Source organism: Anser cygnoides, chromosome 27, assembly GCF_040182565.1.
Source record: "Anser cygnoides isolate HZ-2024a breed goose chromosome 27, Taihu_goose_T2T_genome, whole genome shotgun sequence".
NCBI lineage: Eukaryota > Metazoa > Chordata > Aves > Anseriformes > Anatidae > Anser > Anser cygnoides.
In genome coordinates, this window is record NC_089899.1 from 1,204,629 (window position 1) to 1,219,921 (window position 15,293).

General features: G+C 70.6%; 3 protein-coding genes across 3 annotated transcripts; all 3 read left to right on the forward strand.

Moving 5' to 3' along the window:
* Window positions 1–3,799: 3,799 nt before the first annotated feature.
* On the forward strand, window positions 3,800–11,575 carry FCHO1 (FCH and mu domain containing endocytic adaptor 1). The gene is given in 28 exon segments (XM_066983730.1): window positions 3,800–3,937; window positions 4,426–4,517; window positions 4,628–4,702; window positions 4,818–4,959; window positions 5,051–5,203; window positions 5,296–5,400; window positions 5,652–5,750; window positions 5,859–5,955; window positions 6,049–6,093; window positions 6,197–6,269; window positions 6,734–6,755; window positions 6,868–6,921; window positions 7,012–7,191; window positions 7,280–7,304; window positions 7,399–7,464; window positions 7,550–7,592; window positions 7,702–7,784; window positions 7,888–8,215; window positions 8,217–8,467; window positions 8,716–8,828; window positions 8,925–9,030; window positions 9,131–9,242; window positions 9,348–9,503; window positions 9,895–10,027; window positions 10,138–10,337; window positions 10,488–10,552; window positions 10,688–10,852; window positions 11,394–11,575. Coding segments are annotated over 28 exon segments (3,033 nt in total). The 5' UTR covers window positions 3,800–3,910; the 3' UTR covers window positions 11,417–11,575.
* Window positions 11,576–11,821: 246 nt separating this feature from the next.
* On the forward strand, window positions 11,822–14,361 carry B3GNT3 (UDP-GlcNAc:betaGal beta-1,3-N-acetylglucosaminyltransferase 3). The gene is made up of 2 exons (XM_048052442.2): window positions 11,822–11,979; window positions 12,963–14,361. The coding sequence occupies exons 1-2, from the start codon at window positions 11,953–11,955 to the stop codon at window positions 14,079–14,081; spliced, it is 1,146 nt and encodes a 381-aa protein (XP_047908399.2). The 5' UTR covers window positions 11,822–11,952; the 3' UTR covers window positions 14,082–14,361.
* A 144-nt stretch (window positions 14,362–14,505) lies between these two features.
* INSL3 (insulin like 3) lies at window positions 14,506–15,214 on the forward strand. The gene is made up of 2 exons (XM_048052443.2): window positions 14,506–15,002; window positions 15,099–15,214. The coding sequence occupies exons 1-2, from the start codon at window positions 14,846–14,848 to the stop codon at window positions 15,212–15,214; spliced, it is 273 nt and encodes a 90-aa protein (XP_047908400.1). The 5' UTR covers window positions 14,506–14,845.
* Window positions 15,215–15,293: the final 79 nt, after the last annotated feature.

Consider the following 15,293-nt stretch of genomic DNA (forward strand, 5'->3'; position numbering starts at 1 on the left):
CTCGTGTGTCCCCCCCCCGGGGGCTTTGTGCTGAGACCTGGCAGCTCGCTGCACCGGGGCTCGAAGCCCCCCGGAAGGCTTGGAAGGAACCAAACGTCACGTGCAATTTTTAAGGGGTTTTGGGTGTGTTTTGTTTTTTTTTGGGGGGGGTGGGAGGGGGAACCAAGAGAAAGGAGGGGGGGGTCCGGGTCTGTCCTCCCCCTCCCGAGGCCCGCGGGGGCAGGCACCGCCTGCTGAAAGCGCGCGGGGCAAACACTAAGGGGTTGTAGGAGGCTCCTCGATGGCTCTTTTTGTAACGAGTTTTTAAGAAAAAAAAAAAGAAAAAAGAAAAATAACGTGAGAAAGGAAAAAAAAAATAAAGGAGAGAAAAAAGAAAACCAAAAAAAAAGAAAACCTAGAAAAAAAAAAAGAAAACCTAAAAAAAAAAAAAAGAAAACCTAAAAAAAAAAAGGAAAAAACCTCCCCTGCCCCCCCCAGTTCCCGCGGGAGGTGATTTATCTGAGGTTGCCCCCCCCCCGGGGGTCTTTTCCTTGGGATCGTGTCTGTGTGTGTGGGGTGGGGGGCCCCTTCGGTGCTTTATGGGTTTGTTTTAGCTGGGTTTTGGGGCTGGGGGGTCCCGCGCCCCCCCCCCCCCCGGCCCGTTTTCGGTGGATTTGTTGGAAGCGAGCATTAAAGAGAGGCTGCGCCCGGCTGCTGCCGCCTCGTCTCGGGGGGGGGCTTCGGGGGGGGGGGGGGCCTGGGGTGGGAAGGGGAGGGGGTGAGGGTTTGGGGGGGTGTAGGGGGGGGATATAGGGGGGGTGGGGGCTGCAGAATGGGATGGGGGCTGCGGGGTTGGGGGGCTGCGGGTTTGGGATGGGGGCTGGAGGGTGGGATGGGGGCTGCGGGGTTGGGGGGCTACGGGTTTGGGGGGCTGCGGGGTTGGGGGGCTGGAGGGTGGGATGGGGGCTGCGGGTTTGGGGGGCTGCGGGTTTTTGGGGGCTGGAGGGTGGGATGGGGGCTGCGGGGTTGGGGGGCTGCGGGTTTGGGATGGGGGCTGCGTGATGGGATGGGGGGCTACGGGTTTGGGGGGGCTGCCGGTTTGGGGGGGCTGGAGGGTGGGATGGGGGCTGCGGGGTTGGGGGGCTGCGGGTTTGGGATGGGGGCTGCGTGATGGGATGGGGGCTGCGTGATGGGATGGGGGGCTACGGGTTTGGGGGGGGGTCGGGTGGGATGGGGGCTGTGTGATGGGATGGGGGGCTACGGGTTTGGGGGGGGGGGTCGGGTGGGATGGGGGCTGTGTGATGGGATGGGGGGCTACGGGTTTGGGGGGGGTCGGGTGGGATGGGGGCTCCGAGCTGAGGTGGGGGCTGCAAAATCGGGTGTGGGTTGCAGGGTTGGGGGGCTACAGGAGGGGATGGGGGCTGCGGGGTTGGGGGGCTGCGGGGTTGGGGGGCTGCAGGAGGGGATGGGGGAGCTGCGGGGTGGGTGGGGGGGCTACGAAATAGGGTGGGGGCTGCGGGGTTGGGGGGCTGCGGGGTTGGGGGCTGCGGGGTGGGTGGGGGCTGTGGGGTGGGTGGGGGGCTACGACATAGGGTGGGGGCTGCGGGGTTGGGGGGCTGCAGGGTGGGATGGGGACTAGAATGGAGGCTGTGGGGTGGGCGGGCTGTGGGATGGGGGGCTACAGGGATGGGGGGGGCTGCAGGGTGGGGTGGGGGCTGCAAAATAGGATGGGGGCTGCGGGGTGGGATGGGGATTGCGGGGTTGGGGGGGCTGCGGGGTTCGGGGGGCTGTGGCGTGGGATGGGGCTGCGGGGGCCGCGGCGCGGGGGGGGGGCGTTCGGGGGGGGGTTCGGGGGGGGGTTTCGGGGCCGCCGCGCGGCGCTGCGGGGCGGGGGCTGGGCTGGATGCGGCGTTACCGGGGAGACCGCGCCCGGCGCCGCCGCCCCGGCCCGCGGGGGGGGGGGGCGAGGGGGGGGCGAGGGGTGGGGGCGCCCCCGCAAGAGCGAATGCGGGGGGGGGGGGGGCTCTGGGCTGGGGGGGGGGGTCCTCGGTGCCTGGGGGGGCGGTTCCCGGTGCCTGGGGGGGGGTCCTCGGTGTCTGGGGGCGATGCCCCCCCAAACCCTCCCCATCCCTCCCCCCCCCCCGAAACCTCCCCCCCCCCAAATCTCCCGACGCCCCCCTCCCCATCCCTGACCCCCCCCCCCCCCGCAGCTGTGCCCGGTGTCAGCCGGTGCCGGGCGTGAGCTCAGCGGGGCGGGAGGCACCGGGTGGCACCGCGGGGGGGGGCACGTGGGGGGAGATACCGGCGGGGGGGGGGGGGGGGGGGGACACGCACCGGGGCTCGGTGCATGGGGGGGGGGGGTGGCGCCGGTGGGAGCGGAGCACCGGGAGCTGCTGGGGCTGGGGGCGATGGGAAGGGGGGACGGGAAATGGGGGGTTACGGGGGGGGCTACGGGAAAAATGGGGGGGGGGGGGGGACACGGGGGGGACGGCGCTGGAGCTCCTGGTACCGGGGGGGGGGTCTCAGCCCCCCGCCCCGCCGCGCCCCCTCCCCACGCCGCGTCCCCTTTAAATATGCAAATGTAGCCCCGCCCCCCGCGCGGAGCCGCGGCGGGCTCGACCAATGAGAGGCGGCGCCCGCTGGCTGCGGTAACCGCTGCCGGGCGCGGCGCCCAATGGCGGCGCGGCGCGGCGGGAGGGGCGTGGCCTGCGGCGCCCCCCCCTCTCGGCGCGGTCCCGGCCCCGGCGCGGAGCGGCCCGGAGCGGGGCGGGGGCGGCGGCGGCGGCCCCCCGCAGGTGAGTGCCCCCCCCCCCCGCGCCCCCCCCCCCGCGGCCCCCCCCCTTTCATCGCAGCCCCCCCCATTTATCGCAGCCCCCCCATTTATCGCAGCTCCCTCGTTTATCGCAGCCCCCTCCTTTATCGCAGCCCCCTTTTTATCGCAGCCCCCATTCATCGCAGCCCCCCCCCAAAATCCCCCCATTTATGCAGCCCCCCCCAACCCCCCCCCCCCATTTACGCCCCCCCATTTACGCCCCCCCCAACCCCCCCCCCCGCAGGTGCCGCCTTTTATTCTTATTTCCTTTAATTAGAATTATATATTTTTTTTTCGGGGGGGGGCATCCCTTTGTGCCCCCCCCCGCGCCCCCCCATGTGCTGACTCCCCCCCCCCGTGCCCCCCCCCGCACCCCCCCCATGTGGGGAGCAGCCCCCCCCCAGGCCCCCCCATGAAGGTCACTGCTGTCCCCCCCCCCCCCCCCCAAAAATAAAACCGGGGGGGGGCGCCCCGCTGAGCCCCCCCCCCGTGGCACAGGTGGCTCAGCACCGTCCCGGGGGGGGGCACAGCACCGTGCCCCCCCCCCAGCCATGCACAACGAGCCGGTTTCCTGTTTTGCTCCGTGCGTGGGGCGGCACAAACCTGGGGGGGGGGGGGGGGACCAGGGTGCTGCCCCCCCCCGCCACCCCCCCACGGGGTCCTTCACACGCCGGGTGGGGGGGGCACCTTTTTTTGGGGGGGGGGGCTGTGGTTTTGGGGGGGGTGGGGGCTGCGTTTTGGGGGAGGTGGCTGTATTTTTGGGGGGGGGTATTTTGGGAGGGGTGTTTCGGGGGGGGTTATTTGGGGGGGCTGTGTTTTACGGGGGGGTTATTTTTTCGGGGGGGGGGTGTTTTTTTTTTGGGGGGGGGGGGTCAGGGTGCCGGGGCCGCCGGCGCGCAGCAGCCGCCGCTCATTTATTATTGAGCTGCGTATCTGGTGTCGGGCCCAGCGCTGCCCCCCCAGCCCCCCCCGCGGGGTTCCCATGGCCACGGCACCCATGGGAACAAAGTGTGTGGGGGGGGCACCCTTGGGACCCCCCCCCCCCTAAAGTGCCACCGCCGTGTCCCCAGGGTGCTGGGTGCCGCGCCACGCCGCTGCCCCCCCCCCCTCGCCTCCAAGATGTCCTACTTCGCCGAGCACTTCTGGGTAAGCCCGGACCCCCCCCCCCCCAATTTGTGCCCCCCCCCCACTTATAGGTGCCCCCACCACCACCTATAGGTGCCCCCCCCCGCACCCATGGGTGCCCCCCACCCATGGGTGCCGCGGGGATCCCCGGCCCCAGAGGAGGAAGCTGCCGGCGCCGCGCTGCTTCCTGGTCCCCGCCAGCTGTGCCCCCCCCCCCCCCCCCCCACCGCCATGCCTCAATTTCCCCACGGGGGGGTCACCCACCGTGCTGGGGGGGGGGCACTTCATCCCCCCCCCCCCCCGGTGCTAATCGGGGGGGCGCCCAGCACCCCAAATAGCGCCCAGCGCTCGCCCACCCCCTTCCTGCCCCCGTGGCGCGGCTCCTGGGGGTGCCCCGCAGCCCCGTTCCCCCCCCCCCCCCCCCCCCCCCAAACTGGGGGTGCTGGCACTTTTTTTTTTTTGGGGGGGGGGGGGGGCACATATTATTTTTTCTGCCCCCCCCCCCCCAGGGCGAAAAGAACCACGGCTTCGACGTGCTCTACCACAACATGAAGCACGCGCAGATCTCCACCAAGGAGCTGGCCGACTTCGTGCGCGAGAGGTGCCGGGGAGAGGGGGGGGGCAACGCGTGGGACCCCCCGAGGTGCTGGGGGGGGGTGTCCCAAGGTGTCCCCCCCCCCCAAAAAAAAAAAAAAACACACCCCCCCCTAGGGCCGCCATCGAGGAGAACTACGCCAAGGCCATGGTGAAGCTGTCGAAGATGGCCACCAACGGCACGCAGCTGGGGTGAGCGCGGGCACCCGAGGGTGGCGCGGGGAAGGAGGGGGAGGATTTTTTTTTGGGGGGGGGGGGGGGGGCCCTGCTGAGCCGTATTTTTTTTTTTTTTGCCCCCCCCCTCCAGGACCTTCGCGCCGCTCTGGGAGGTGTTCCGCATCTCCTCGGACAAGCTGGCCCTGTGCCACCTGGAGCTGATGAAGAAGCTCCACGAGCTCATCAAGGAGATCTCGCGCTACGGCGAGGAGCAGGGCCGGGTGCACAAGAAGGTGCCGCTGCCCCCCCCCCCCAGCACCCCCCCCCTCGCCCAACCCCGGGTTTATTGGGTTTATTTCATTTATTTCTACCCCCCCCACCAAGTCGAAGGAGGAGGCGGCGGGCACGCTGGAGGCCGTGCAGCTCCTGCACGGGGTGGCCCAGCTGCTGCCCAAGTCCAAGGAGAGCTACCACAGCAAGTGCCAGGAGTACGAGCGGCTCCGCAAGGAGGGCACCAGCCAGAAGGAGATCGACAAGGTGACACCACGGGGGTGTCCCCCCCCCCAAAAAAATTGTCCCCTCTGTCCCTTCCCCCCCCTCCGGTTGACGCCCGCCGCGTCGCCCCGCAGGCGGAGCTGAAGTCGAGGAAGGCGGGCGAGGCGCTGCGGCGCGCCGTGGACAAGTACAACGCCGCCCGCGCCGACTTCGAGCAGAGGATGCTGGATTCGGCCATGGTGCGGCTCCCCGCGGGGGACCCGTCCTCGGGGACCCGTCCTCGGGGACGTGCCACCTGCCACGGTCGGGCCACCCAACCTTGGGGACGCGCCCAAGTGGCCGGGCGCGCTTCCGTGGGGATGGTGGCGCTTGGGGACGTGGCACCCTGGTTGGGTACCCCTGCTTGGGGACACGCCAGACCCCTGGGGACACTCCGGTCCTTGGGGACACGCCAGCCCCTGGGGACATCGCCCCCTTCTCCTTCCCCCAGCGCTTCCAGGAGGTGGAGGAAGCCCACCTGCGCCACATGAAGGGCCTCATCGGCTCCTACTCGCACTCGGTGGAGGACACCCACGTCCAGATCGGGCAGGTGAGGCCCCGGGGGGGGACACCGCCAGCCCCGTGTGTCCCCCCCCCGTGTCATTCGGTGTGTCGTGTCCCCCCCCCCCCCCCCCATGCCACCACCTCCGCTCTGCAGGTGCACGAGGAGTTCAAGCAAAACGTGGAGAACATCGGCACCGAGATGCTGCTGCGGAGGTTTGCCGAGAGCAAGGGCACGGGGCGGGAGCGACCAGGTGAGGTCGTGGGCAGCAGCCTGGGGGGGGGGGCCCCCACTTTGTACGAGGGGGGAGCCGCCGAGCTGTTCCGACCCCCCCTTTTGCTCGCAGGCGTGCTGGATTTCGACGAGTACCGGCTGGCTCCAGCGCAGGAAGGCAAGTACGTCTGCCCCCTGCTCAGCCCCACGCCCGGGGGGGGGGGGGGGGTGAGGGGAGGGATCCCCGGGGGGGGGCTGCTCACTGCTCTGTGCCCCCCCAGGGCCCAAAAGGAGCCGCAGCAAAGCCTTCCGCATCCCTGGGCTGAGCCGCAAGGAGAGGGAGCGTGATGCTGGGTGAGATATTCCCATCCCACCCTCTCGTCCCCACCCCGTATCATCCCACCCTGTCCCATCCCGTACCACTCCGTCCCCTCCAGCCCAATCCCCTCTATCCCGTCCCGTCCCATCCCTTGCATCCCCTTCTGTCCTCTCCTCTCCGTCCCATCCCATCCCATCCCATCCCCTGCATCCTATCCCATATCATCCCATCTTGTCCCATCCCATTCTTTCCATCCCATCCCCTGGATCCCCTGTCATCCTCTCCGTCCCACCCTCTGTGTCCCATCCCATCCCCTATATTGCATCCCATCCCATCCCATCCCCTATATTGCATCCCATCCCATCTCGTCCCACCCCCTGCATCCCATCCCATATAATTCCACCCCGTCCCATCCCCTGCATCCCGTCCCCATCCCATCCTCTCCATCCCACCCACCCCATCCCCATTTCGGGTCTTAACTCTGCCGCCGTCTCCCCAGGGAGTCCCCAGACGCCGATGCGGTGAGTGGCCCGACGAGCGGTGCCGGCTCCTTCCCCTACCCATGCCATACTGGGTGGACTGGGAGGACTGGGGAGCCAGCACCCCTCTGAGCCCCCCCCGCCCCCCCCACAGGCCTGCCCGGAGGTGGACGAGGACGGATTCAGCGTGCGCCCGGACCTGCCCCACGATATCCTTGTGCCGTCCTGGGGAGGGGGGGGGGGTTGGGGGTTTTGGGGTGCCCGAGCTGGGGGTGTTGCCTTGACCGGGGGGGGCTCAGGCGAGGCGGAGAACCACGGCTGCTCCTCCAGCGACTCGGACTACGACGAGGATGAGCCCCGCAAGTTTTACGTCCACATCAAGCCCGTGCAGCCCCGGGGGGCCGGCGGCAGCGCCGAGGCCACCGTGGAGCAGCTCAAGGCCACCGTGGGAAACCTCATCCTGCCCCCCGGTGTCGGGGTGAGGCTCGGGGTGGGGGGACACGGTGGAGGGGAGGGGGGCTATACCAGGACTAACACCCCCCCCCACGCACCCCCGTGTCTTGCAGGGCACCGTCAAGCGGCAGTCATCCCGTAAGTGCCCCCCCCCGGGGCTTCGGGGTCCGGCCGGGCTCCGTGTCCCCCGTCCCCGTGTCCCCTAACGCTGCCCGTCCCCGTCCGTCCCCAGGGCACGTGGCGGCTCTGGCCCCGGCCCCGAGCACTGCTGCCGACCCCGAGGGGACGCTGGTGGCAGGTGAGGCCGTGCTGGGGGGCCGGGGGGGGGCACGGGGCGGGGGGCGGTGGCTCCGGGTCCCCAAACGCGTCCCCTCTCCGTGCAGGTGACAGCGCAGGGAGGGGGCGCCCGGCGGCGCAGGCGACCAGGTACGGGGTTGGGGAGGCACTGGGGGGAGGCTGGGGGTTCCTGAGCCCCCCCTCTAGGTCCTGAGCCCCCCCTCCAGGTCCTGAGCCCCCCCCCTCTGCATCCCCCCAGCAAAGCCCTGCCGGACACGGTGCCCCCCGCCGCGCTCTTCGGGCCCCCCCTGGAGTCAGCCTTCGAAGCGGAGGATTTCCCGGGTGAGGTTTTGGGGTATGGGGGGGCCGGGGGGACCCCAACATGTGGGAGCTGCCCCCCCCCCCCACCCCCCCGCAGCGCTCTGACACGGGGGTCTTCCCGCAGCCCCCCGCGCCTACGTCCTGACTTCCTCCTCCTCGCCCTTCTCCTCCTCCTCCCCGGAGAACGTGGAGGACTCGGGCTTGGACTCGCCCTCGCACCCCGCTCCCGTCCCCTCCCCGGACTCGAGGCCGTGGACGCCGCAGCCGGGGACGCCGCAGAGCCCCCACCCCAAGCGGGGGGCGCAGCCGGACCCCCCCCCGCCGCGGCCCCGCAGCCCCGGGGGGCGCCTGCCCGAGCTGCCCGGCTTCGCCGTCTTCAGCGGCCCCGGGGTCGAGGGGCTCTGGGAGGAGGACGGGGGGGGGACGGCGCCCCGGGGACGCCCCCGCGGCACGGCCCCCCCCCCAGCCCCCCTCTCCCGACCCTTTCGGGGAGCCCCCGCCCTGGCTGCGGCCCCGCAGCCCCCCCGGGGACCGGCCCCCGCAGCCCCGACCTTCCTCCAACTCGGCCTCGTCCTCCTCCTCCTCCCCGGCCCCCCCCAGCGGGGGGGAGTCCTCCAGCCCCTCCCCGTGGAGCTGCCAGGGGTCGGGGACGGGGATGCCCGAGGGGGACACACCGGGGGCCCCCCCTCTGCAGCCTGAGCCAGGTGAGTGAGGGGCTCCAAGGGAGCTTTACCCTTAGCTCTGTCCCCCCCCCCCAAATTATCCTGATCTCTGCCCCCCCAAATCACCCTTCGCTCTGTCCCCAAATCACCCTTAGCTCTGCCCCCCCCAAATCGTGCCCGAGGGCTGGGGCTGACCCCCGCCAAACTCACTGCGCTGCTGACACCCCCCATGACCACCCCCCCCGTGGATGTCTCTGCCCCTCTGTGCCCCCCCCTTTGTGCCCCCCCAGACCCTCGCCCCGCCGCCGCCACCCCCCGCGAGGTCCCGCTGGTGGCCCCCCCTCGCCGTTCCCGGACGAAGCGGCCGGCGGCCGGCCCGGCTGCGGGCAGCAACACCGACCTGGTGCGTGGGGAGGTGGGGGGGAAAGCGGGGTTTGGGGGGTGGGGGGGGCAGGACCCCCCCCCCCCAGCCCCCCCCCGACACCCCCTCTGCCCGCAGTCGCGCTCGCTCAGCCCCTCGCCCTCGTGGAGCTGCGGCCCCTCGCACTCGGCGCCCGCCAGCCTGGGCGAGCGCGGCTTCTTCGCCGTCTGCCAGCCGGCGCTCGGTGGGTCCGGGGGGGGTCCCTATTGAAGGGGGGGGCGGACAGGAATGGGACCTGTTGGGTTCTGATGGGGTCTGTACCCCCCCCCCCCCCCCCCCCCCAGGGATATCGCGGGGCCCCAGCCCCGTGGTGCTGGGCTCGCAGGACGCGCTCCCCGTGGCCACCGCCTTCACCGAGTACGTGCACGCGTACTTCAAGGGGCGCGATGCCGACAGGTACGGGGGCACCAGGATGGGACCCCCCCCCCCTTTTTTTTCCCCAGGGTCAGGCCCCCCCCGGGCTGCCGGGGCCGGCCGCTGATCCCTGCCTGTCCCCGGCAGCTGCCTGGTGAAGGTGACGGGGGAGCTCACCATGTCCTTCCCCGCCGGCATCGTCCGCGTCTTCAGCGGGGGCATGGCCCCCCCCGTGCTCAGCTTCCGCCTGCTCAACACCGGCGCCATCGAGCAGTTCCTGCCCAACGCCGAGCTGCTCTACAGGTGCGGGGACAAGGGGACGCGGTGGCACCGTGGCACGGGCTGGGGATGGGTGGGGGGGGCAGAGCGGGCGCACGGGGTGCCGGTGGGTGCGGTGATGGGGAGCTGGTGCTGGGGCGCTCAGGGTGCTGGGGGGGGCCAGCAGGCAGCCTGGGAGGGTGGTGAATGTGGTGATGGGGAGCTGGTTTTGGGGTGCGGGGGGTGCCTGGTTCCCTGGGAGGTCCTGGGTGCCCCCAGGAGCAGGTGGGTGCAGCAGTGGGGCGCTGGTGTTGGGGCACGTGGGGTGCTGCGCCCTGGGAGCCGGGGGTGCTGGGTTTCGGGGTGCCCGTGTCCCCGGGGTGAGGAGGCGGTGGCGTCCCCATGCTTCTCGCCGCCGTCGCCCCCGTCCCCGCAGCGACCCGTCGCAGAGCGACCCCAGCACCAAGGACTTCTGGCTGAACATGGCCGCGCTGACGGGGCACCTGCAGAAGCAGGCGGAGCAGAGCCCGGCCGCGTCCTACTACAACGTGGCTCTGCTCAAGTACCAGGTGAGCCCGGCGCGGGGCGACCACGGGGGTCCAGCACCCCAACGGCTGGGTCCCGGCACCCCTCCTGAGCCCCCCCTAACCCCCCGTTTTGCCTCCCCCCCCCACCCCAGTTCTCCCGGCTGGGTCCCAGCTCAGCACCGCTGCGGCTGTGCGTGCGCTGGGACTGCTCGCCGGGCGCCACGCGGGTCAGCGTCGACTACGGCTACAACGCCGGCGCCCTCGCCCTGCCCGTGCCCCTCGCCAACGTCCACGTCCTGCTGCCCCTGGACGAGCCCGTCACCAACGTGCGGCTGCAGCCGGCTGCCAGCTGGTAAAGGGGGGGCGGGGGGGGGACACGGGGACCCCCGGGGTGGGGAGGACGGGGGGACCCTGGGCTTGGGAAACGGGTAGGGGTGGCGGGGATGTGGGGCTGGTGGGGACGGAGCTGGGTGGTCAGGGACTTGGGGACGTGTCCCGGCAGGAACCTGGAGGAGAAGAGGCTGCTCTGGAAGCTGCTGGATGTCCCCGGAGCGCCGGGGCAGGGAGGTGAGGCTGCGCCCCCCCCCCCCCTACTTCTTGCAGGGTCTGGATCCATCCCCTTGCTGGGCTGCCCCGGGCTCGTTCCCCCTGCTCCGTGGGCACACGGACGGGTCCCCCACCTCCTGCGCTGTCCCCCCCCAGGCAGCGGCCGGCTCTCGGCCAGTTGGGAGCCCCTCTGCGGGCCCAGCAAGCCCAGCCCTGTGGCGGCCCAGTTCAGCAGCGAGGGCAGCACGCTGTCGGGCGTCGAGGTGGAGCTGGCGAGCGCCGGCTACCGCATGTCGCTGGTCAAGAAGAGGTTTGCTACGGGTACGGCTGCCCGGGCCCTATAAGCGCGGGTTCCTTGCCTTGTCTTGCATGGAGGGGGTCCCTTCCCTGCTCCCCAGGGTGCACGGGGTCCCTCCCCTGTCCCCTACAGCCCCACGGTGCATGGGGTCCTTTCCCCATTCCCTACTGTCCTGGGGTGCACGGGGTCCCTTCCCTGTCCCCTACAGCTCTGTGGTGCATGGGGCCTTTTCCCCATCCCCTATTGTCCTGGGGCGCACGGGGTCCCTTCCCTGTCCCCTACAGCCCCAGGGTGCACGGGGTCCCTCCCCTGTCCCCTACAGCTCTGAGGTGCATGAGGTCCTTTCCCCATTCCCTACTGTCCTGGGGTGCACGGGGTCCCTTCCCTGTCCCCTACAGCCCTGGGGCGCACGGGGTCCCTTCCCCACGGTGCCCAAAGTCCCCTCCCTGCCCCCCCGAGCTCCATCCCCCCCCCTCTCCGGCCGGTGCCCCCCCAGCGATGCTCAGCCTGGCGGGCTCGTGCCCCCCATCCTCGCAGCCTCCCCCTCACTGCCTTTCCCTGCAGGGATCTACCTGGCGGGGTCCTGAGCTGCCTCCCGCTGGAGCCTCCGAGCCCCCCCCCCCGGGGCTTCCCCCTTGGTTGTGTGAACTCAAAACACTGGATGGAGGCTGTCGGGGAGGGGGTGCCCCCCTCCTCTTCCTCCTCCTCCTCCTCTTCCTCCCCCCCCCCCCCGTGGCTGTAACCGCGTCGTCTCCTGCTGCCCGGCGGACGGACCCCCGCCGCCCCCCCCCGTGCTGTGAAGGGAGCAGGAAATGCTCTTTTATTAAACACTTTATTTTCTAATATCCGCCTCCCACCTGCGCCACGCCGCGACGCCCATCCCCGGAGCCCCCGGGCTGCTCCTCGGGGACGGGGCTGCGGTGCTGAGCAGCCCACCCGGGGGGGCTCCAGCGCTGGGGGGGAGCCGGGGCTGAGCCTCCTCCCCGCACCCATGGGTGCTGCTGCCCCACCTGCAGCGGGCGGGCAGCCAGACAAACAGACTGGGCAGATGGGTGGCACCGGGCGGGGGGAGGATCGCTGCAGCGGGGTAATTGCACCATAATGCTCCCTGGCAGGCACCAGGATGGCTTGGGGCCGGCTCTGTGGGAAGGTACCGGGAGACTTGGGGGGGTTTGGGGGGGGGGGGGGAGACTCGCAGCTCTTTGCAGTGCCCTGGGGGGGGGGGGGGTCCGAGCTGGGTGCTGGGATGGGGCTGGCTGGATCCTGCCCCTGGCAGCCAGGCTCTGCGTGGTGGGTGAGAAGTGCCCGGGGCCCCCGTGCTGCCCGTGAGACCCCTGCCCCTGTGCTTTGTCTCTGGGGGCCAGCGCTGCTCGCAGCAAGTCCGGGTGGGCTTCGTGTAACCGGGCCCACCCCGCCGCCACCTTCAGCCAAGGGTACTCCTTTGGGTAACCCCCCTGTCTGCTGCCGGCGTGGCCCACGGCCGTCCCCAGCCCTTGGGGCAGCAATCCCGTGTCCCCCGTCCGGGCTCTGCCCGGTGCGGTGCGCAGATCCTTGGCCAAGGCTGGGCTGCCCCAGCTGCGAGCGAGAGCAGGCTGCCTCTGCCCGGGCAGGATCCCTTTTTCTTGGCACGGAGGCGGAAGTGGACTTGGGACCAAAAGGATGGAAGAGAGCAGACGGGGAAGAGAAGGGCAGAATTGCCCTGCTACGTAGCTGGTGGGGTGGAGAGGGTTGCAGCGCCTGAACCTCCTCCCCTTTCCGGAGACGCAGGGGTGTGGTGCCTGGCTGCCCCGGCCCGCAGTGCCCCTGGGGTGCCAGCGCGGGCCCTGGGAGGGTGGTGGGGACACGGGGACACCCCAAGGTCCCCGTCCAGGAGCCCCCAGAGGGCTCTGTGGGGCAGTGCTGGGGAGCTGGAACGCGGCCCAGGCAGTGCTCGAACTCCACCGGCAGCACCGGTGCCCACAGAGGAGCCGAGAGCCTTCAGCATCCACCGTCATCATCGGCACAGGGGAACCACATGGTCCCTTCCCTGCCACAGGGCACTCGGCCCCGGTGGGGAACCCGTGGGCGTTGTGGGGAGGGCACCAAGGGCTGCGGGGACGAGCGGCACCGAGCCCTGCTCCCTGTCTCTTGCAGATCCTCCCCCAGCGGTGCAGCAGAGCCGGGAAGCTGGGCTTGGCCGCCATCGGGGCCCTGGGGCTCTGCTTCCTGCTGGACCCCACCAAGCACTGGGGGCCCAGCACCGTCCCCAGCCCCACCGTGGCCCCCAGCCTCCCCCCGACCCACTCCCTGCCCATCACCGCCCCCTGCGTGGCCAACAGCTCGGTGTACAACATCTCCGGCTTCGAGGAGCTGCCCCAACAAGTGAAGGACTTCATGAGCTACCAGCACTGCCGGTCCTTCCCCCAGCTCCTCAACGTCCCCGGGAAGTGCGGGGGGCCCCAGGGGTCGTCCAACATCTCCCTCCTCCTGGCCATCAAGTCATCGCCGGCCAACTACGAGCGGCGGGAGGTGATCCGCAAGACGTGGGGGCAGCAGAGGACCTTCGAAGGGGCGCAGATCCGCAGGGTCTTCCTCATCGGGGTGTCCCCCAACGCCCGCGATGCCAGGAAGCTCAGCTGGCTGCTGCACCTGGAGCAGCGGGAGCACAGGGACGTGCTGCAGTGGGACTTCAGCGACACCTTCTTCAACCTGACGCTGAAGCAGGTGCTCTTCCACGCCTGGCTGGAGCAGCACTGCCCCGGCGTCCACTTCGTCTTCAACGGGGACGACGACGTCTTCGTCAACACGGACAACGTGGTTCGCTTCATAAAGACCTCCCAGGGCAACCAGCACCTGATGGTGGGCTACCTCTTAGTCAACACGGGGCCCATCCGGGATAGGGGCAGCAAGTACTTCGTGCCCAAGCAGCTGATGCCCTCGGGGCTGTACCCGCCCTACTGCAGCGGTGGCGGGATGCTCATGTCCGGCTTCACCGCCCGTGTCATCTACCGCGAATCCCAGAGCATCGACCTCTTCCCCATCGACGACGCCTACCTGGGCATGTGCCTGAGGAAGGCAGGGCTGCGCCCCGCTTCCCACAATGGCATCCGGATCGGGGGCATCTACGTCCCCCACAACAGGGACTCCTTCGACCCCTGCTACTACCGGGAGCTGCTGGTGGTGCACCGCTTCGTGTCCTACGAGACGGCCGCGATGTGGCAGGCCATCCACGAGCCCCATCTGAGCTGCGGGAGGAAGGTGATTTTCTTCTAGGGTGCTCGGCGTCTGGGAGGCACCAGGACGCGACGGTGCCGCTGCTGCTGCTCGATGCCACTGCCGTGAGCGAGGGGTCTGAGGAACGCTGGCGTGGGGCTGGCCCGCGGCTCTGCTGCGGCGTCTGCGGTGCTGAGCTCCGGACTGTGGCTGCTGAGTGCCACCAGGGCTCCCCCTTCTCCTGGCCGGATTCTGCCTGGTTTTGCCCCAGAACCTGCCCTGTTTTGGCCAGATGAGCTCCGAAGCACCCGTGGGAGAATAAAGGAGTGGATTTTGGAAAGGAGGGCGTGGGGTCCGGTGCCTTCCTAGGGCAGGGGAAACGTGCCGCACTGTGCCCGCGAGGCTGGCAGGGGGGCTACGGGTAGGACAGGGCCAGCTTGGGGGGAGCGTGGGCTTGGGGTAGGGGGTCCCCGGCAGGGTGAGCACTTAGGGGGGATGAGGGGCAGGCGAGGGGGTGTCCGCTCGCCACTGAGGGTGCACATCACGGGCGAGCACAGCCCCGAGGTCCCTGCGCTCCCTGCGCTCCCTGCTCCGTTCCCAGCACCACGAGGCTGCGGCTGCAAGGTCGGTGATAACCCTCGGTGGGGGCAGCTCTGGCCCTGGCGGGGTGCTCAGCCCCAGGAACAGCCCGTGCCGTGCCGAGCCGCAGATGGCTGCCCCACGCACGTGCCGGGCTCAGGGCCGTGGGAGGGGATATAAGCGGCGGTGCCGTGGGCGCAGCCACCCCCGTCCCAGCCCACGGTGGGGCCGTGCCGCCGCGCGCCATGCGCTGCTGGGTGCTGGCAGCCCTCGCGGTGCTGGCAGCCGCCCCCGGTGCCGCCGAGGAGCCGGCGCTGAGGTTGTGCGGGCGCGAGTTCATCCGCACCCTCGTGGCCTTGTGCGGGGGCACCCGCTGGAGCCGTCCCCCCCGGGCAGCCTTCGGTGAGTGCTGAGCGTGGGGACCCCCTCCCCAGCACGGGGACACCCGACACGGGGGGCGCCCCACCGGTGCGCTCACCCCTCCCTGCTCTCTTCCAGCCGACCTCTTTGGGCGCCTCGATGGCCACGGCCCCCCCAGTGTGGCCCCCCCCGGTCCTGCTGGTTCCTGCTGCTCCCACGGCTGCACCCGGCAGGAGCTGCTGCCCTTCTGCTAGTGCCCGCGCCCAGGGGAGTCTCTGGTGGCTCGTCGGAGGGTTGAGCTCGCTGCTGTTAGTTGGGGACATGGGTGCGCGG